Source organism: Neltuma alba, unplaced genomic scaffold, assembly GCF_004799145.2.
Source record: "Neltuma alba isolate B1F8T4 unplaced genomic scaffold, ASM479914v2 tig00003123_pilon, whole genome shotgun sequence".
In the NCBI taxonomy this organism is placed as follows: Eukaryota; Viridiplantae; Streptophyta; class Magnoliopsida; order Fabales; family Fabaceae; genus Neltuma; species Neltuma alba.
Window position 1 is genome coordinate 63,746 of NW_021633147.1, and position 19,719 is coordinate 83,464.

The window sequence follows — 19,719 nt, forward strand, 5'->3', positions numbered from 1 at the left end:
CTTATTCTGAAAGAAATTCATCCAGAATTTTTTTTCTTATGGGAATTTTTGGGGAGGAATGTATTGCTTATTGAGTCCTAAATATATAAGATAGTTAGAAAATTAATACTGATCTTAAATATAAGATCTTAATCTAATTTATCTCTCATCTTTATTATTTTCAAAAAATAAATTTATTTCACTTATAAATTGATATATATATATATATATATAATGTTACATCGAAATATTTTAAGTAGATCACACCATATTTATTAGAATAAGATAATTTATTTAATTTTTTAAACTACACAAATTAATTAAATATCTCTCACCAGTACATTAAGGATCGGAGGAGTTTTTCACCTTAGTATGCTGAGAAAAATGACTATGAAATTTCTTAAGATGCCAATGATAAATATACTGGTTGATATATATATATATATATATATATATAGACACACACACACGTGAAATAAAACTTAATTAAATTATCAATATATGTTGTTTATAGTTTGGCCAAACAAAAACATGTGATTTTTTGTCGATGACAAAACCATGTATGATTTTCTTTACGTGGCGTTGTTCTAAATATCCAAAGATTTGAAATGAATGGTTGGCCAAAATAAAAAAGGTAATAATCAATCTCTGATCGGGTACACTCTGCCATAAATGAATTTTAATCACATTCTTATCGTAATAATCAATTCATATGCATGAATTATCATTATGATTAGCGTTGGCACAAAAATCCAATTATCATCCATTTACACACACACACACACACACAAGCACACCCTCCCTTTAGTCTCTATTATATAAAGAACGTTTTCTAAAATGTATTTTTAGTTCTTTTATAAGATAGTTGGTAATTTTAAAGAATATTATATAATTTTCGTATTTGATCATATTTAATACATGTAGCGTGACAGAATAAAAACTAATATAATGTTTGAGTTTAGTTTAAAATAATATGAAAAATTAGTTAAATTTTATGATAAACTTAATGCTTCTTAGATACTTTTATTGGTACGACCAAATTAGATAGAGATTACTTATATTTGATATACGAGGAACTATATATGTAAGTTATCAAGTAGGGTATTAACTACAAATTTATTGACTTGACTATTTTTCTTTTATTCTGATGAAATGGCTGGAAATACCTTGTAATTAGGATCAAAGGAAGTGTAAACTTACATGTATTCTCTTCTTTCAAACAAATTTCCTTTTCTTTAGGTGTGGATACATAAACAAACCACTATAATTTTACTACAAAAGGTAATTAAAAATGAAAAAGGTATAATTTTTTCTTGGTAATTAAAAATAAGGCAATATTCCCAGGCCGATAGCTAGAGACTAATTCTTCTGAGGGTAGAGATCACCAAAGTGTGTTTTGCCTCTTCTAACAAAATGTTTTTCATGCACACACCCTAGCTTGAGCCCAAAGCATCATGTTGAAGGCATTTAGCCATATACCAACTATACCGGCTTTGCTGATAAAAGTTGTAATTTGATTATAAGTGAAAGTAATCAACAAAATTAATTAGGGGGAAAAAGGAAAAATTCTAAGAAAAAGGCGTGCAATCATACTAAGCACAAACGCAATTAGATTAGATAAGAGCCTAATTATAGCCCTATCCACAAACTGAAATATTCCAGTCAAATTGAGGCAAGAATTGGTTTGCTTCTAAAACCGTATAACCCAAATCCTTAATTTGAAAATAGCCTACCTATGTTTATCTTCAAAACTCTCTCTCTATATATACACACGTTTCAGGCTTCATTTTTTTGCAGTGAACCTAATACCTCAGATTGATCGAAATATCGTCCCTTCTTTGTTTCATGATGTCCAACTTGTCGTTGGCTTTCTGCATTCTTCTGGGCATCCTGGTTCTTTCTCATGCAGAAAATTCCAACATAGGCATTTATGAGCTAAAAAGAGGACAATTTCAGATCAAATTAACAAACTATGGTGCTACTATCATGTCTTTACTTGTCCCAGATAAAAATGGTTTGTCTCTTTTTCTTCTTTTTCGCTCATTTTTTATGATAGAAATTCTTTTTTATTGTTATTCTTTGCCATTATCTTATGTTCTTTGTAGCTGATTTTATTTAATAGAATAATGTTTGTTGTTATTGCATCCTTAAAATGGTTTTTATCGTGTTTGTTTGTCCAGGAAATTTGGCCGATGTTGTTCTGGGCTATGATTCAGTTGAGACTTACAAGGTATGAGACAAACCAAAAAATTTGATTTTTTTTTGGGTTTTTGATACAAAAATCATAATATTTAAATATTATATTCATAACATGGTAAGAAAATATCACATTCATAAATTGGTTAATGCATGCATGGAAGTTTCTTTGAACATTTTGGGATATAAATTGAGATTTTGAAAGATGATGGTTTTTCGTTAAATTTGTGCACAGCGTTTGCTGATTTTTTTTTATAGTATAAATTGAAATTCATTTGCTCAAAAACAGAACATATACAAATACAACAAAAACGATTCCTTCATCAATTCCCACTTTATTTAAAAAAGGGTGATCAATGATATAAAAATGTGATTCGTCTTATAAAACAATTTAACTAACTTGTCAGCAGGAGAGTTCTCTTCCCTTAGCATATGACCTAACAGGACCTGCCAATCTCAATGAATTAATAACAGCTTCATCCACAATGTCTCTAGAAGTTCAGCAGTGTTATGGTCTCTACAGTTTAATAGCTTCCATACAATCAGAAAGAAGAAAAAATTTTCTAAAGCCTTTCATCATGAGCTTGCAATTATAACCACATCCATTTGTTTTCATTTTCATGGATGACTCTTCCACAACCACTCCTTTCATCTTCTAGCACGGACCTCTCCATTTTAACCTTGACAAAACGTTAAAGAATAGGCTACGCATATAAATGTTACTCCTCCGGTCCTTATTATAAGACCCCATTTGACTTTTTATTTGGTCCTAATTATAAGACCCCAATCCATTTTGTCTCTTATATTTATGCATTTTTTTCCAAGATAATCCTTCTAATAATGATAGTTTTAGCCAATATACTTAATTAGCAAGGATATTTTAGGAATGACAACACTTATTTATTATAAATAACTAACTTAACTTACTTCCTTAATCTCCTCAAATAAGTCAATTGGGTCTTATAATTAGGACCGGAGGAGTACTTTATAATAAAGATAAGATGCCAATTATTTCAATTTAAATAAAAAATTGGCATTTAAAGAAATTATTTTGAAATGTTGCAGAATGATACAGTATATTTTGGTGCCCTAGTTGGACGTGTGGCTAACAGAATTGGAGGAGCTCACTTCACTTTAGATGGCAAAACCTACCAGTTGCCTGCCAATGATGGAAAGAACACACTTCACGGTACATTCATACATCCATACGTATATGCATATATTACCTCCCGTCATTAATTAATATATGAGTTATTTTGATATCCAATTTGATTCTAAATATGAAACCTCAATTCACTTTGTCTGTCATATTTATCTATTTTTTTAAAGTAGTCAGTTACACATGTTAAATGTTCTTTCAAATGGTAGTTTTAAGTAATACACATTATTGGCAAGGCTATTTTAGAAAAAACAATATCTATTTATTACAAATAACCACTACTTCCAGTTCTTAATATAAGAGCTTATTTGACTTTTATTTTGATCCTAAATATAAGATCCTAATTTATTTTGTCTCTTATATTTATCTATTTTTTGTCAATATAATCCTTGTAATAATAGTAGTTATAGCCAATCCACTTGATTAGCAAAAATATTTTAGGAAAAACTACACATATTTATTACAAACAACTAACTTAGCTAATTTTCTTAATCTACTCAAATTAGTCAACTAGCTCTTATATTAAGAACTGGAAGTAGTAATTCAACTAATGTCCCTAATCTCTCCAAATTAACCAATCAGATTTTATATTAAAAGTCGGCGGTAGTATTAGCAATTTCATCGTTATACATATATTAAAAGCACAAGCAACTATAATTGCAATATATCGGTGAGCCTGAGATTACAGACAGATCATCAAATTCATGATTTTCCACTTATGGAGGAATTTTCATACCATTAGGCTTATATTTACCATTGAACTTTAACCATAATCATAACCAAAATATAACTTGTTTTTCTACATGCTATACTCATACCATACATATAATCAACTCTTTTCGCCTAATGATGATAATTGAATAATTAATTTCTTCATTGTTTATAATTGTTCATATCAGGCGGGTTCAAGGGTTTCGGTGATGTTGTATGGAATGTAGCTTCCTACAAAATGGACAGTCATATCACGTTCACCTATGTTAGTTCCGACCAAGAACAAGGTACAATTCAATTTCTTGGCTTATGACAGAAAATATTCAAACATCTATAAGTACTCTTATCATATATTTCTTGCAAAATTTTTCAGGTTTTCCAGGCAAACTTGAGGTTGCTGTGACATACATGTTTTATGAAACTAACAAATTGATAGTGAAGATGGAAGCCAAGGCTGTTGACAAAGCCACACCAGTGAATTTAGCTCAGCACAGTTACTGGAACCTGAGAGGCCATGACAGTGGAGACATTCTCACACATAGCATCCAACTTTTCGCCTCACAAATCACACCGACGAACGGTGAACTCATCCCGACCGGTGAGCTCAAGCCGGTGAAGGGAACCCCATATGACTTCCTTGAGCCAAAGGAAATTGGAAGTCAGATTCATGGCCTTCCTGATGGCTATGACATAAACTATGTGGTGGACAAGAACACTGTTTCAAATCACTTCAATAAGGTTGCTGTTGTGAAGGACTCAGTTTCTGGGAGGAAGATGGAGCTATGGTCAAATCAACCTGGTGTTCAATTCTATACAAGCAACATGTTGAAGGATGTGAAAGGCAAAAATGGTGTCACCTATCATCAGTATGCTGCTCTTTGCTTGGAGACACAAGGTTTTCCAGATTCAGTCAATCACCCAAATTTTCCATCTCAGATTGTGAATCCTGGAGAGACATATAAGCACTTCATGGTTTATAGGTTCACTGCACAGTAAAATGATACATTGTATCCTTTTATACCTGAAGAAGCATCAAATTATGCTAACTCGTATATAAAAGGTCTCAATAAATTATGATACTGTATGATTCTTGAAAATTGACCCCTCTTCTTTTTTTTCAAAAGAAAAGAAAATTAAAAAAAGGGGTAGACATCTCAACAAGCTGCCAACAAGAATTGATTTAGTTAGTAAAAAAAAATCAGCTCATAACCTACAAAATTATAAGTTCAAATTCTATAGCCAATACAAAGAACTGACAATCTATAAATATCCCTATAAGTGCTCTTTAAGTCTATAAGCATGACCTGACTCTAATGAACCCTTAGGACTAACTCATCTAAATTTTTATTCACAAAAAAAAAAATCTCAATAAATTATAATATTGCATATTTGTATGATTCTTAAAAATGCCTCCTTTTTCTTTATATTCTTCTCGTTATAGAAAAAGAAAATTAAAAGAGCACTGGTGGGGCCGAAGCAATCTAATACACAGCAAGAACAGGGAAATGGATCTTCAAATGAAAAGTTGAAATTATTCCTCGGAAGAAGTAAGAAAGAATTTAAACTTACGGAATTCGTATGTACTCAAACTTGAGAGCAAATGCAATGCTACCCTTTTTCTTTGTACAAATTAAGAGCTTCTATTTAAATAGAATTTCCAAACTCATTTAATGAAAAATTTTTTAAAGATAAAATTAACAGGCATACGAATCTTTAACGATAAGCTTTTAAACATAGTATTAATTTAATAATAACCTTAATGGTATTAAAAAATGCTTCGACATTTAAAAAAAAAAAAACACACACACACACACGTATTTGAATTGAAAGGGTTGAGCTGCCTTTAAACATTCAAGTGCTTCAACGAAAATTTATGAGAATGCAAGAAAACAAATTTATTTGTTTTAAATTAGAAAAGCCATAATGGCTTTTACAGCATCCTCTTCTTGATTTACCCACCCTAGCCCTCCCCCATCAGAGCCAAGGCTCTTTGGCTACAGCATCCTCTTCCAAGTTGCATTTTCAAAGAGGCACAGTTCAAGAAAGTAAATAAATGTACGATTCTTTTTATTTTGATATTAATAACAAAATTTCACTATATATCCATATGAGGTCTAAAACTCAATTTAACCCTGGCTTCCAAATTGTTCCTGAATGTCCTGGAATGATACTGTAGCAGATCCTCTTCTTTTAGCCTTCTGCTGAGAAGGATGTTCCCTCCAACCAGTCATGTACATAACCTAATAACAAAGCATAACTTAGTGACCATCAAGGCATCCTCGAACCATGTTCTGCTGGCAAATCACAACAAAAGAAAGCGAAGAATTTCTACGTCCTTCCCATAGCCCCGGGGGGGGGGGGGGGGAAGCAAAGAAATTATACACCTACTTCAATGCTGTAGCCCTAGTCATGGCACATTAAAAAGAATGGATCTTGACACATCATCAAAATATTAAAATGAAAAAGGTGAAAAAGTCGGGGAATAACGGTTAGGTCCCAAAAGTTCAATTTAATGACAGCTACAAGTCAGTGGAAGAGTGACGTAGAAGACTTACATGCCTGATTTGCAACTGAGATTATCACGTTTGTAACCAGATAAATCAACACTTGCAACTCATATTTTAACAATTTTTTCTGGGAACACAGCTGTCATCAACTCTTTTGGGATTTAGTGTCGCTGCCAGAAGAAATTATTTCCTGCCGGTTTTGATAAGGGGGAATCCGGACTCTACTTTTTGCACAATTCAGAACGAAAGACTATAAGGCTAACGACTTAGTCATTGCCATGTAAAATTACATGGTCAATGCCTTGATCTAAAATGTGAATGGAATTTGACGCTTCCTCAAAGCTTACCGATGAAAGGGGAAAAAATAAAAGGGGAAAAATCACAACTTCCAATTCATTAGGAATCATTTTGCATCAAAATTTACAACCGCGAAAAGCCTTGACTTTGTCAATAATGGTCTACCGTACTTGGCCTTAGCCTCCTAAAAGGGCCATACGAAACATAACTGACATTACAACACAATTTGGATATAAAAGGGTGGATTAAAAAATTTGTAATTATTTCGATAGAGGAAAAAATCACAACCTCCATAAAGGTACCATTTTGCATCCCAATTCACATCACAAAGTGAAACCACAAGCCATATTTTCTCAAAAGTGGTAAGAATTCAATCAGAAAAGGGCTGAAGATTTAAACCATTCGAGGCTAACAAGTGAAGGTACTGGACCCAAAAAACACGGGTTCATATTGTCAAATCATATGAATGAATACCAAAAAATATTATAAAAACTATGAAGACAGTTCCGACCTGAATACATGGAGATATGAGAAGCTCAAGAATTTTCCAGAGTCAAAATATTTTGTCTTTGCTTACCTGGAAGGTTGCAGGAACTGAGCCATCTTCCGCACCAAACATTGAATCATAAATAGCTGCAGTTGCCAAGGCTGTGTCCTTCTTTAGCATCTGTTTCGTTATGAGCAACCTTTTAATCAAGATGTTCCCCACTAGCATCTAATGTAGAAAACTGGATGAAAGCATTCTCGATGCCCTAATTGGTGCATCATATAAAATTGAACCTAATAGTATAAGCAGCTAAGAATAGTAATATACAAACTATTTGCCACATGAGTGTTTTATGCTCTCATGTTTTTGTTGTGTAAATGTGGAACCATTTGTATAGATAATGATGGAACATATATACTCCTCTAATCTTATTTAAAAGTCACTTTCAATATATTTCACATAGACCAAGAATTATCTTAAACTTCATTAACTCTTATTTAAAATTTAACGACTTTTCAACCTTATCCCTATTTAATATACATTATACCCCTTGAAAACAAAGTCAACACAATAATAAATGAAAGGTAAAATTGTATAATTATAAGAAATCTTTGTTACCAAAAACCTTTTCCTAAAATTCTTATCCTGACTTGCTCCTTTTCTCTTGGGTGGATTGTGTTATACGGGGATAATGCAAATAGTTTTTGCCTTTTACATGGCCATTTGATTAGGTTAGATTCAAGCATTGTTAGGCCCAATTGGGGGTAGCTTTCCCAAAGGCATTTTCTACATTTACACAAACTGGAACTCAAGACCTTGTGCTTAAGTGGTCAAAACCCTTTCCACACCTCGTGGTATAATATAAATAGTTCCAACCATGCAAGTCTATAAAATCCTTTACATGCACCAAATACCATATTTGTCTGGATTGTGCTAGCCTACTATCTTATCTAGGCTTATATGCTGGACCAAATAGAGCCTTAAACACTTAGTGTGTAAAGGTACAAGGGAAAAGAAGTTTACAGCGTTCCTTTGAAGAAGAGCATTAGTTTCACCCATGGCACGCAGATGTTCTATAAGCTCAAGAGCTGCACAAGAGAAAAAAACCACAGGCCATAGATTGAGTAACAACATTCAGAAAGGAATTTGTATCCACACCAATCAAGAGAGAACAAAGTACTAACATTGTGATATGCCTCATTCAAGAGGCACAAAGATGATTAAATCAAAATATCAAATGAGATCTTTATTACTTCAGGTTTATGATATTCTACCCCTAGACACACCCTTTACCAGAGACAAAGGGACATAAAATCATGCTCTTGGCCCTTGCGAATATACCTTAAAAACTAAAGTAACTCCACTTCAAATAACCAATAAGCCATCCCAAAGTTGGCTCATCAATACCCGCACCAATAAGTTTGACCATGTGCTCAAGGTGGAGAGTTAGAAATAGCAAGGGAAAATCCCCAAAAAAAATCCCTCTTGAATTTCAAAATCCCAAATTAGAAACTAATACAAAAAGGTGCTGTCATTTGCTTTTTAAGTGTAGTTAATTGCTATCTAAGTGTGGTAAACAAGGCTAATTTGGAATTTTGAAATTCAAGAGATATTTTTTTGGGGATTTTCCCAAATAGCAACTTAACCATCAGTTAGTTTCCAAAATCATTTCACACTCAGGATAATTTCTTTCATTTAACTAATATCTTCACTTCCCCATTTTTCACTGTGGTTGCTCTAAATAGGAGATTACCGGTTTATATTTCTTCACCTTTTCACAAGGTTCATAAAACCTTGAACGTAGTTTTCCAATGGCTCTGCTACGAAGTTTCAAATAAAGGAAGTCTATGATGGGCCAGTTGTGTTATTTACAGAAGATAGGAGATAGAAAGGGAAAGAGAAACAGAAACAGAAAGGGATTCGAGAGAGAAGAGAGGAAGAGAAATTGAATTGCACTGATCTTCACTAATCTGTCCATAGCCAAATGGATACAATAGGACGACTAGGGGCTTATTTATACTCTAAAATATCTACTACCCCCAACGGCCAGTAAGCTAATAACATTCTAACACAAACAACGGCTATCAATTATTTATTTTCCATAGCAGGGCCAACTGGGGCTGCTGGGCTATAGTAAAAGTGTTAAAATATTGAGTTTATCAGGGGCATATTTTTCAGTATTACATTACTGATGGGATATGGAATTTATTTGTTCATAACATATCAAGTGTAGAAGATCATGTTCCAGATTCTTAGCTTAATATCCCTCTTGTTTGTTGAGTCCTACATTTGCATATATGTGCAAATCAAATGTACAGAATGCATGATGAAATATAGAATACCTTTTCTCTCACTGTCCAAGCTATTCAAGTCCACATGGTATCAAAGCTTGGTTCGAAACAGGAACTAGACTTGCTGGACATGAGGGGGAAGGGCTGATGAACTAGACTTGTTTGATTTGTTTTATAAAGACCTATATTGGATTTTTGAGAGAAAGAGTTAGTTTGCTAGAAAACCTTTCTGAAAGAGAGGGGGGGGGGGGGCAACAGCTCTTGAACTGCCAAAGCTAATGATCCTTTCCTTTCCTAGAAGGGCATATGATTTGTAATAAGAAAACAACTATACAATAGATAAACAAGCAACGTGGAACCACAGGTATAGCTTATCCCACTATTCACACTTGATGCTCCCATTCCACCTAAAACTAGAGCATATAAATCATATCTACCAAACTTGTTACAAATATAAGTAATAAAGAACTAGAAAGGGACGCTTGGTAAAGATTTCTAATAGCAGCTCATGAGTTGACAAAACTTGCAGCAATGCAACCAGAAAAGGCTTATTGTGATGAATTGAGGGCAATCTATAAGGCGCCTTATTGCTGCAAATCAAACTTAGTTTGACTAACTTTTCAAAATTTCAACTCCAGGTAGCAGTGACATAGCAAAAATGGGAAGAGAAATTAAGTCATAAACATGGTGGAATCTTTAGGAAATCACACTATTATTATGTCATAAACATTGAAAGTTCAATTACACATTCAAACCAGAGTAATTACTCACCACTTTCAATTACACATTCAAACCACAGTATTACTCACCACTTGGATATCTAACTATATACTCATCAACATCAACTCCTGGGAGAGTGAAGCCTGCCCTCGTCAAAAGATTCCCTGCATCCCGTACCTGATCAAACGGTCAATTCAGCTCCAGTCTTCTATTTAGAAAATTTCTGATAACACCCGGAAAAATGACAAAAGAAAATGTAGAAAGGAAGACAGAAACTTGCAAAGGGAAAATGAGTGCATAAACCTTAAACCCATTAGTCCCGTAATCAGAAGTTACACTAATAATCCTCAACAAATAATGAAACAAGCCCGCCAACTTAGTTGACTTCCCATCTAATGCGGCTGATGAACTTCCCACCTAAAAAGGCCACAATAGATCCCCTTCCAACTTTCAGCAGTTACCACTTCTAACTGCCTTCCCAGCTATGATCTCATATCAACGTGTCACCCTAAAAGCTTGTGTCTCCCTCAATGAAAAGCATAAGTATTACTGGCCTACGTGCAATGTGAAGCCACTTGTGACAGCTGCTAAGGCCTCCAATCATGAGGCCTAAGGGTAGAACTTCGAAGTGAATGGCATAAAGATGTACTTGGAAAGGGGGCAACAATACAGGGCTCATTTGGAATAGCTTATAAATGACTTTTCAATTGTGATTTATAGAACACAAAGTAAGTATATGAGAGGAATTTCATCTCCGCTTACGTAAAACGTGCTCACAAGTGATTTTGAAAACTATGCCAAACAAGCCCAAAATCCCTCCATCCCATTTATAAGAGATTAATCACTCTTATTTTGCCCCAAATATAAGAGAACTGGAGGAAGTTAATGGTGTAATTGATGCATCTTTCCCAATTTGCCCTTTTATTTACTTATCATGAATTAATTATGGTTTCAATCCATTTCATGACTTTACTGGGGTCATTTTTGGAAAGAAATAACAAATTACGGCATACTTAAAGCATTTAACTAACAAAACCAAATTTTCCTTGGTATTGTGAAACGCAGTTGTTTGTTTCTCATATTTGAGGACCGAGGGAGTACCTTACTGGAATATAAATTCATTGCCAAGGGGAAATATTTGCAAGAAAGCCCAATGTAGTTAAGTATGTATGATTTTAGACAATTTGCTAATTGAGTGGAAAGACATAACTATCATTCTATGCAAAATTCACATTGTTCGCACAATTTCATTAAAAGAGATATTCATTGTCAACTATTTTTGCGTGAAAAACTCTAGCAATAAAGTACATACCTGTGCCAAAGGTGATACTCGGGGACTAATCCCTCCTTCACGCTCCATTTGTGCAACTGTGCAAGCTATTCTGAGCTCCCTGTTGACATGTAGAATCAAGCAAAATTATCTCATAAGTTGCTAAATGCAATGTGCAAAGAAATTCCAGAATGAAGAGTAAGGTAGTCACTTAAGGGTTTCTCCACCAAGTATAGCAGCTAAAAAAAGGCCATCAGGTTTCAAAGCCAATTTACACTGCCAAACATAAAATGCACATCATAGTCAACATAATCATATATCTTTGTGATACTTAATATGATCCAACTTTGCTGGGAATGATAGTTTGAATACCAGCAAAATGTAATAATATACATGAACTTCAGCATAAAGCTCACTAGTGTGGTATGGCTATTAGACAAAGATCAATTCAAATATAAGCCAAATCAGTCAACATGTCAAGTCAAGACAAGTACATATAGGAGGATACCTGTATCATTGCTCCCGGTAAATCATTAGTCCAGTGTAGCCCCAAGCAACTAATGACCAAATCCACGGAGCTGCACAGTAGTAAATACAAATATTTAAAGCCCAAACTAATAAATACAAACATTTAAAGCCCAACCTAAGTTTATGAGCAGTTTACAACTAAAGATGATTGCACATGCACCTCTCCTTGATAGGCAAAAATTCTTCATCACCAACTACAAATGTTGTCTCAATATTATCATTGGGTGAAGCTACCTTAGCTTTTTTACAAAGTTCTACCATTTCGCTAGATGCATCCATCATGATGAGCTTTTCAATGGAACCTGCATTATTGAATCAATTATAGTACCATAAACCCTCCATTATTAGTTTGAAACCGAACCAAACAATGGACTTTCCAGTTACTGGGAAACAGCTCCAGAGCCAAGTCATTTATCAATCTTTGGACGACTAGTAATACTAGTCACAGTAACAACAAATGCTTGAACAGTATCCCTCAAGTTAAATAGATAAGAAAAGCACAGATGTAGGCATACGACTTCATCATTTTGAAATATCGCTCCCAAATAATTGAACTTTAAAATTTGTGGTATGGTCTAATCTCCAATTTTTACCTCCAAACCATTATAACATGTCTTCATTTAAATTTGAAATGCATATATTCCATCTTTCTCCTACTCAAGCAAAAAATCTTCAATTCCACAGCTTGTCTCTTTAACTCAAGTTTAAAGTCAACCTCTTCTCCTAGCTCCTCAATTAGAACTAATAATATCTGCAAATAACATGCATTTAAGGACTTCCTTTGAATGTGTTTATTTAAAACATCTAATGCCACGTCAAACAAGTAAAGAAATGAAGGATGACCCTTGATGGAGACCAATCCCCTCCATGTAGCCTCACACCGATTCTTACCCCCTCATTCATGTCATTTATAGCTCTAATATAAGCAACACATTCGTCTTTCTTTTCCAAGGCTTTCCATAGCACTTCTCTTAGCACTTGATCATAAGCCTTTCTTCATATCAATGAAAAACATATGCAAGTATTTTTCTTTATTTCGGTACTTTTCCAACCCCCTCAGGAAATAAGCAGCCTTTGTTGTAGACCACCTTAGTGTGAACACAGATTGGCTCTTTGAATTACAAGCCTCGTTTCTTATTAGCAGCATTTTGGGCTAAGTCTCTTGAACATCGTGTAAAATCACATTGATAATTAGAAACATGGTGCCTATATGTTATGTAATCATAGAAGAATGGATGATAAGGGACCGGGGGTCGTTACTAATCCTATAAGCCATGTGGGGTTAATAATGGCTCATTAGTTCAATAACGCCTAAGGGTAGTTTAGGTAGTCTTTAGTTAACTGATAGGGCATCTATAAATAGAATCCTAACCTCTGTACTTAGGTTGTTGACCATTCTAATGAATTTTCAGGCGTACTGTTCAGTTTCCTCTTCTCTCTCTACCCCTCCTCTCCATTTTTCCTGACTCTTCTTCCTCTCTTTCCCTCCTATCCTCTACAATACCACAATGCTATACTATTGAAACAAGCAAGCCACCTATTAGCCACAATGCTATACTATTGAAACAAGCAAGCCACCTATTAGCCAGCATAGCTCTACTTGTGCAAAGCAACATCTTATCCGGCCACAGCATCAGGAGAGAGAAAGAACCTAAACCCTCACGTGGTTAATCATTTTCATCACATCAATTTATAAATAGCAACATCAAATGAATTCTTTCTTTAAAGCATTGAAGTAAAATAAGTTATTATATTTTAAGAAGCATACCCCATTTTTCTCTCCCATAACAACATACACAAACGTAGCCTAAGTTTTAACTTCGTTCTCACCATGGCCATGAAGCACGCGTCTGATAGCTTCAAGAGAACCTCCCAAGCACAATGCTCTGGGAAAAGTCTTCTTACAATCCTAAAGACAAGATTAAAAAATAGCCTACATAAGCCCAAAAGAATCACTTTTTTAAACCATATTCCATTATGAATGTATCATGGCAACAAATGCTAATTTCAATACAAGATAATGTTTCCACCTGCAATGGAAGGAACAATTAATATAGAATTACAATTTTAGACCACCGCAACAAGTTGGAATTCGAATCGAAAACCAGGATGAAAGTAGAACCATAAAAAACTAACAGGTCGTTCTGAAATTTTTACTGGGAAGATAATCCAAACAACGTTCATTAATCCAAAAAATAATAAGCCTATGTTCCAACGTACGAAGCTTTTTTAAAGAGAAACAACAGGAACATCGTACTCTATAGGACTTAATTATGACTCCACTTCAGATTCTTAGTGTTTAAGATAACTATACCATATCAAATATTTAAAAATAATCGTCTTTGCCTTCATCCATTTGCTTAAAATGCATGCAGGTAAAAATTCAAAATTTCCAATCATGTTAAGATTAATATTTTTTTTAAGAAAGACATAAACTTATCTATCAATATCTAATTATTTCCAAGTTAATGGCAACTAAATCAAAAACGGCTAGAGGGAGCCTACAAGCGGTAGAACCCATAAGGAAAACATAACGAACCGTAAACACGTATGAATTAAGGGAGGGAAATGGAAACTACCTCTAAGCGGTCCAGTAGATTTTCAGCGACGGTATCAACCAAAGAATCCTTTGGGCGCATCAACCATGCAGCTCTGTCTCGCTACACAGGAGAACCAATTACAGCTATTTTTAAGAACTGCTCTAGAATAGTGCGTCAATTTTTTCACGAAACGTCTAAGGCACGTATGCATCCAAATTATTGAAAGAAAAACCTGTTTACGCTTAAGTTGCCGATCAAAGATCTTGGCCTTGGAACTCTGAATCGCATCGCCATTGTCCGAGCAGAATGGAGCGAAGGAGAAAGCACTAAATGGGCCATTTGTCCTTCTCCATACCAACGGATTTCTGCGAAGAAGGACAACGCTCCCATTTTCAGCTTCGTTTCTTGTCTCTCTGCTTGGAGAAGCTGATGCTCAATCGATTTTGTTGCTGCGTTTCGTGTATTTCATTTCTTCGTTTTGTTTATTTACTTTTGGTGATCCTAAATGCATAATAATATTAACATAAAACCACTATTATCCAAGGAAAAATCCCTATGAGTCAAAAGAAAGAATATAATTACTAGAAAGTTTACAGTAAAACATTAATTAGGAAATGAAACACTACTCGATTCTGTCGACGAATCAAGGCTAGGACTAGAATTCCGTCGCTCTGAGTCTCGCCCGAAGGAGGGACAACAAGGCGGCGACTAGCAACAGAGAGCGGCGGGCGGAGGAAGTGAAGCCAGTAACGGTCCTCACTGCGCGTGCGCCTGCGATATGAGGGGAGTCGGGCAGAGTAGTACGAGCACACTACAATGGAAATTTTTTTTTTTTTTTAAATTTGGTTAAATTAATTATTTATAATAAATACGTATTATTTTTTTTCTCTTCCACGTGAGAGCTTTCTCTCTCTCCCTGTGAGAGTTAGTTACGGCGGTTATGGCCGATCTCCTTGAGTGCGACCTCCGCTGCCCACTGCGACGGAGTAAAAAGAGTGTGTTACACCTTCGTGCATTGCGACGGTGTAGTGGTGAGTCTTTCTTTAGTAGATACGGAAGAAGGAGGTTCGGGAGCGAAGATGAATTCTGGTGATGGAAGCAGTAGTAATGGAGGTTTGACGGCAAATCTGAAATGGAGGAGAAAAGAACAGAGGAAGATGTATGGAGGTGCTTTAGTTAGCAAATTGATTTCAGAAAAACGCTTGAACAGAGGTACTACTATCCAGATGATTAGAAAGGGATGGAATCTTGTGAGGAATGAGGACTTAGAGATCGTGGAGGTGGATGACCAGGCGTTTATCTTTCACTTCCGCAGGGAAGAAGATTATTTGAGAATCTTGCGAGGAAGACCATGGTCGATACAGGGAGTCTTGTTGAACATTCAAATTTGGCAGGACTTTATGCTGTATAAGGAGGTGGATTTTGATCGAGCACCTTTTTGGATCCAGTTTCATGACTTGCCTTTAGAAGCCATGGACATTGAAAATGCACTTATGTTAGGATCGCTGGCTGGTGAAGTCTATTTGGTTGAAGATCCGAGAAGAGGTGAATTACTGATAAGGAATTTCCTGCATGCTAGGGTGTTGATTTACTTGTGAAAGCCTTTGATCACTGGATTGTGGACTCCGCGGCCAAGAAAAGATCCGGTATGGATCAAGATCAGGTATGAACGTTTACAGAATTACTACCTTCGCTATGGAATAATAGGACATTATCAGAGAGGATGTAACTGAGGTGAAGATGATGAGGACAGGATTTTAGAAGTAGAATATGGAAACTGGCTTGGTGTCCCTAATGCAAGACCAGTTGAGAATGCTATAAGGAGATGTAAAGATGGATGGGAGGAGTATAAAGAAGGAAGGAAGATTAATATAAGTGAGCTGATTAAAGCTCCAAGCACCAAACCAGATGAAGTTGAAATTCTAAAAACATTTGATAAAAAAGCTTATGATGAGATTAAAATAATTGACAAGCAAGAGAAGGCTGTAAGGGAGGAAGTCAGGAAGGTAGAGAAGGAGACTACACAAAGGTATGAACCTGAGAAGAAGGATGCAGTAGCTAAGCAAAGGGCTACTGTAAGAACCAATAAAACGAAGTCCGTTTCTAATGCCGACACTGGTATCCAAAATGACGATTTATCACTGAATAAGAAGATTTCTCTAAGGCCATTGTTATATATGGAAACAATTCCCCGATGACTGAAGTGACAAGGGGAATAAATAGGATAAAATTAAAAAGAAATTTAGAGGATGTTGAAGAGGAGACACAAAGGAAGAAGCAAAGGCTGTTTTTTGATGAAGTGGGGGAGAGCAGTGAAATTAAGAAGCCGGTGGTTACACCAACCACTGGTAGGAAAAATGTGAGACTGCTGAAGAAACAATCTAGGAAGGCTTGTGGTAGAAAGATTAAAGGAATTGTGATCCAGGAGTTTGTTCATATGAGCAGAGTATCTAAGAAGGAAGTTAACGAGATGAGTGGTTTGCTTGTTGAGGGTTTTGGTGGCTGTCCTTCAACAGCCACCCAAGAGCAATGAAGTTCATATCCTGGAATTGTCAAGGCTTGGGAAGGACCTTGACAATAAATAAACTAAGGGATGAGTGTTTGAAGTTTAATCCCTCAGTCATCTTCCTAATGGAAACCAGGATGCATAGCAATAAACTCCAGCGTTTGAGAGGAAAATGTAGGATAGATGAAGAATTTTATGTAGATCCGAGAGGAAGGAGTGGTGGCTTGGCATTATGGTGGAAACTGGATGTTACTGTGAATATATGGTACCATTCCAAAAATATTATTCATGTGAGCCTTGATTCTTCGACTATGTCAGCACCTAAGTATGTGACCTGTGTATATGGGGCACCCCGTATTGAAGACAAGATGGCAGTATGGAATAAGATGAGAAGCATTGGTGCTAAAATAAATGATTCTTGGATCTGCTTTGGAGATTTTAATGATGTGCTTTCAAATTTCGAGAAAGTGGGAAGAATTCCAGCAGATATAAGAAGAATTATGAACTTTCAATGTATGCTTGCGGATTGTCAACTTATGGACTTGGGTTTTCATGGTGCTTGGTATACTTGGTGTAACAGAAGATTGGGAACTGATCATGTCAAGGAACGGCTAGATAGGGCTTTTGGGAACGCTGAATTCAGAATGATTTTTCAGAAGGCTGCGGTGCTTCACATCGAACCAGTGGGATCTGACCACCACATGCTTGTTATTGACTGTGATTACAGGTATGTCAAGGTTCCAAAATTATTCGGGTTTGAGGCAGTATGGGCTGAACATGAAGATTTTCTACCTATAGTTCGCAGAGGTTGGAGAATTAGAGAAGGGAATGAAGGAGCCAGTGTTGATGATATTGTAAACAGACTCAAAAACTGTAAAAAAATTCTGCTAGGATGGAGTAAAGAAGCTTTTCCAAATGCAAAGAAGCTAATTGAGAATTTAACTTTGAAACTCTCAGTTTGCAACAGTGGTATCCTTGATGAGGCTAGGGGAGAGGAGGCAGAATCTTTGCTAAAACAAATTGAGGAGGCTTGGGAGAGGGAAGAGAAATACTGGTGGCAAAGGTCAAGAATTAATTGGCTTTCTGCAGGAGACCAAAATACTAAATTTTTTCACTCATGTACTATCCAGAGAAGAGTGAGGAATAAAGTGGTTAAGCTGAAAGGGGAAGATGGTGAGTGGTTGGAGGAGGAGAAAGATATAAATGATGCTTTCTCTAAGTTCTACTCTGAGCTCTTTGCTTCAAGTGGCAAAAGGAATATAGAGGAAGCTTTAGCTTATGTTGATAAAACAGTATCTGAAGAAGATAATAAAAAGTTGCAGAAAGCTGTCACAATGGAGGAAATCAAGTTGGCTGCTTTTCAGTTGAATGGGACAAAAGCCCTGGGTCCTGATGGCTTCCCTGGTTGTTTCTACCATGCAGCTTGGGGAGAAATAAATGGTGAACTAGTTGAGATGATAAAAGATTTTTTTGATCACAAGGTAAGTTTGCAGCCTATTAATAAAACTAACATTGTCTTGATCCTAAAGGTTGATGTTGCAGAAAAGGTTGGTCAATTTAGGCCAATAGGTCTTTGTAACTTTGTTTACAAGATAATTTCTAAAGTGTTGGCCAACAGATTGAAACCTTTGTTGATGAGAATTATTTCTGAAAATCAGAGAGCCTTTATAGCTGAAAGGTTGATCCAGGATAATATAATAGTAGCCTAAGAAGCATTTCATTATTTGAAAAATAAAAAGAAGGGTAGGAAAGTGGAAATGGTAGCAAAGATAGATATGAATAAAGCCTATGACAGGCAAGAATGGTGCTTTATTGAGGCAGTAATGAGAAGGATAGGTTTTGGTGAAACGTGGATTGGATGGGTAATAGAATGTGTTAGTTCTGTCAGCTTGGACTTGATGGTGGGGGGAAGAAAAATAGCTGATCTGAATATGGAAAGGGGTATTAGACAAGGGGATCCTTTGTCTCCTTATCTCTTCATCATTGCGGCTGATGTACTCTCAAAAATGGTTCAATGGCATGTGGATAATAATAGGCTGCGTGGAATAAAGCTTGCAAATCAGTGCCCAGTTTTGTCTCACTGCTTTTTCGCAGATGATGCCATCTTCATTAATGCAAGAAAGCAGAATTGTAGGGTGCTGAAGAAGATTTTTGATGCTTATTGCAACGCTTTAGGTCAGGCTATTAATATTGATAAATCTTGTGTCTTCTTCTCTAAAAATGCAAATGGAACTCAGAAAAAAGATGTATATGATGAATTGGGAATTAAAGCAAGTACAGATCCGGGGAAGTATTTGGGATTGCCTTTACTGTGGGGAAGGTCAAAATCTAAGGCTCTAGCTTTTGTAAAGAATAAATTGGGCAGTAAATTACAAGGGTGGAAGCAGAAGCTGTTGACCTTCGCTGGGAGAGAGATCTTGATAAAAGCTATGGCAAATGCTATTCCTATTTTTCCCATGTCTTGCTTTAGTTTTCCTAAAAATTTCTGTAGAGAACTTGATAGTTTGATTTCAAGATTCTGGTGGGGG

At 35.6% G+C, this 19,719-nt stretch overlaps 2 protein-coding genes across 4 annotated transcripts; one reads left to right on the top strand and one right to left on the bottom strand.

The window, feature by feature from the left end:
- Window positions 1-1,827: 1,827 nt before the first annotated feature.
- Window positions 1,828-5,041, top strand: LOC114740335 (aldose 1-epimerase-like). Its single transcript, XM_028928465.1, has 5 exons — window positions 1,828-1,993; window positions 2,160-2,209; window positions 3,241-3,364; window positions 4,234-4,332; window positions 4,419-5,041. Exons 1-5 carry the CDS (start codon window positions 1,828-1,830, stop codon window positions 5,039-5,041), a joined length of 1,062 nt encoding a protein of 353 aa, XP_028784298.1.
- Window positions 5,042-5,883: 842 nt separating this feature from the next.
- On the bottom strand, window positions 5,884-15,458 carry LOC114740342 (putative methyltransferase At1g22800, mitochondrial). Of its 3 annotated transcripts, none has more exons than XM_028928472.1 (12): window positions 15,312-15,458; window positions 14,918-15,186; window positions 14,725-14,805; window positions 13,976-14,054; window positions 12,306-12,447; window positions 12,126-12,195; window positions 11,829-11,893; window positions 11,660-11,738; window positions 10,437-10,524; window positions 8,360-8,424; window positions 7,427-7,516; window positions 5,884-6,285 (listed from the first exon to the last, which is right to left on the bottom strand). In XM_028928472.1, exons 3-12 carry the CDS (start codon window positions 14,782-14,784, stop codon window positions 6,172-6,174), a joined length of 852 nt encoding a protein of 283 aa, XP_028784305.1. In that variant the 5' UTR covers window positions 14,785-14,805; window positions 14,918-15,186; window positions 15,312-15,458; the 3' UTR covers window positions 5,884-6,171. The 3 variants fall into 3 exon arrangements, 2 of the variants coding, with proteins under 2 accessions (XP_028784305.1, XP_028784306.1); XM_028928473.1 differs by lacking the exon at window positions 5,884-6,285 and adding an exon at window positions 6,293-7,057; XR_003739684.1 differs by lacking the exon at window positions 5,884-6,285 and adding an exon at window positions 9,679-9,809 and having other exon boundaries at window positions 7,497-7,516.
- Window positions 15,459-19,719: the final 4,261 nt, after the last annotated feature.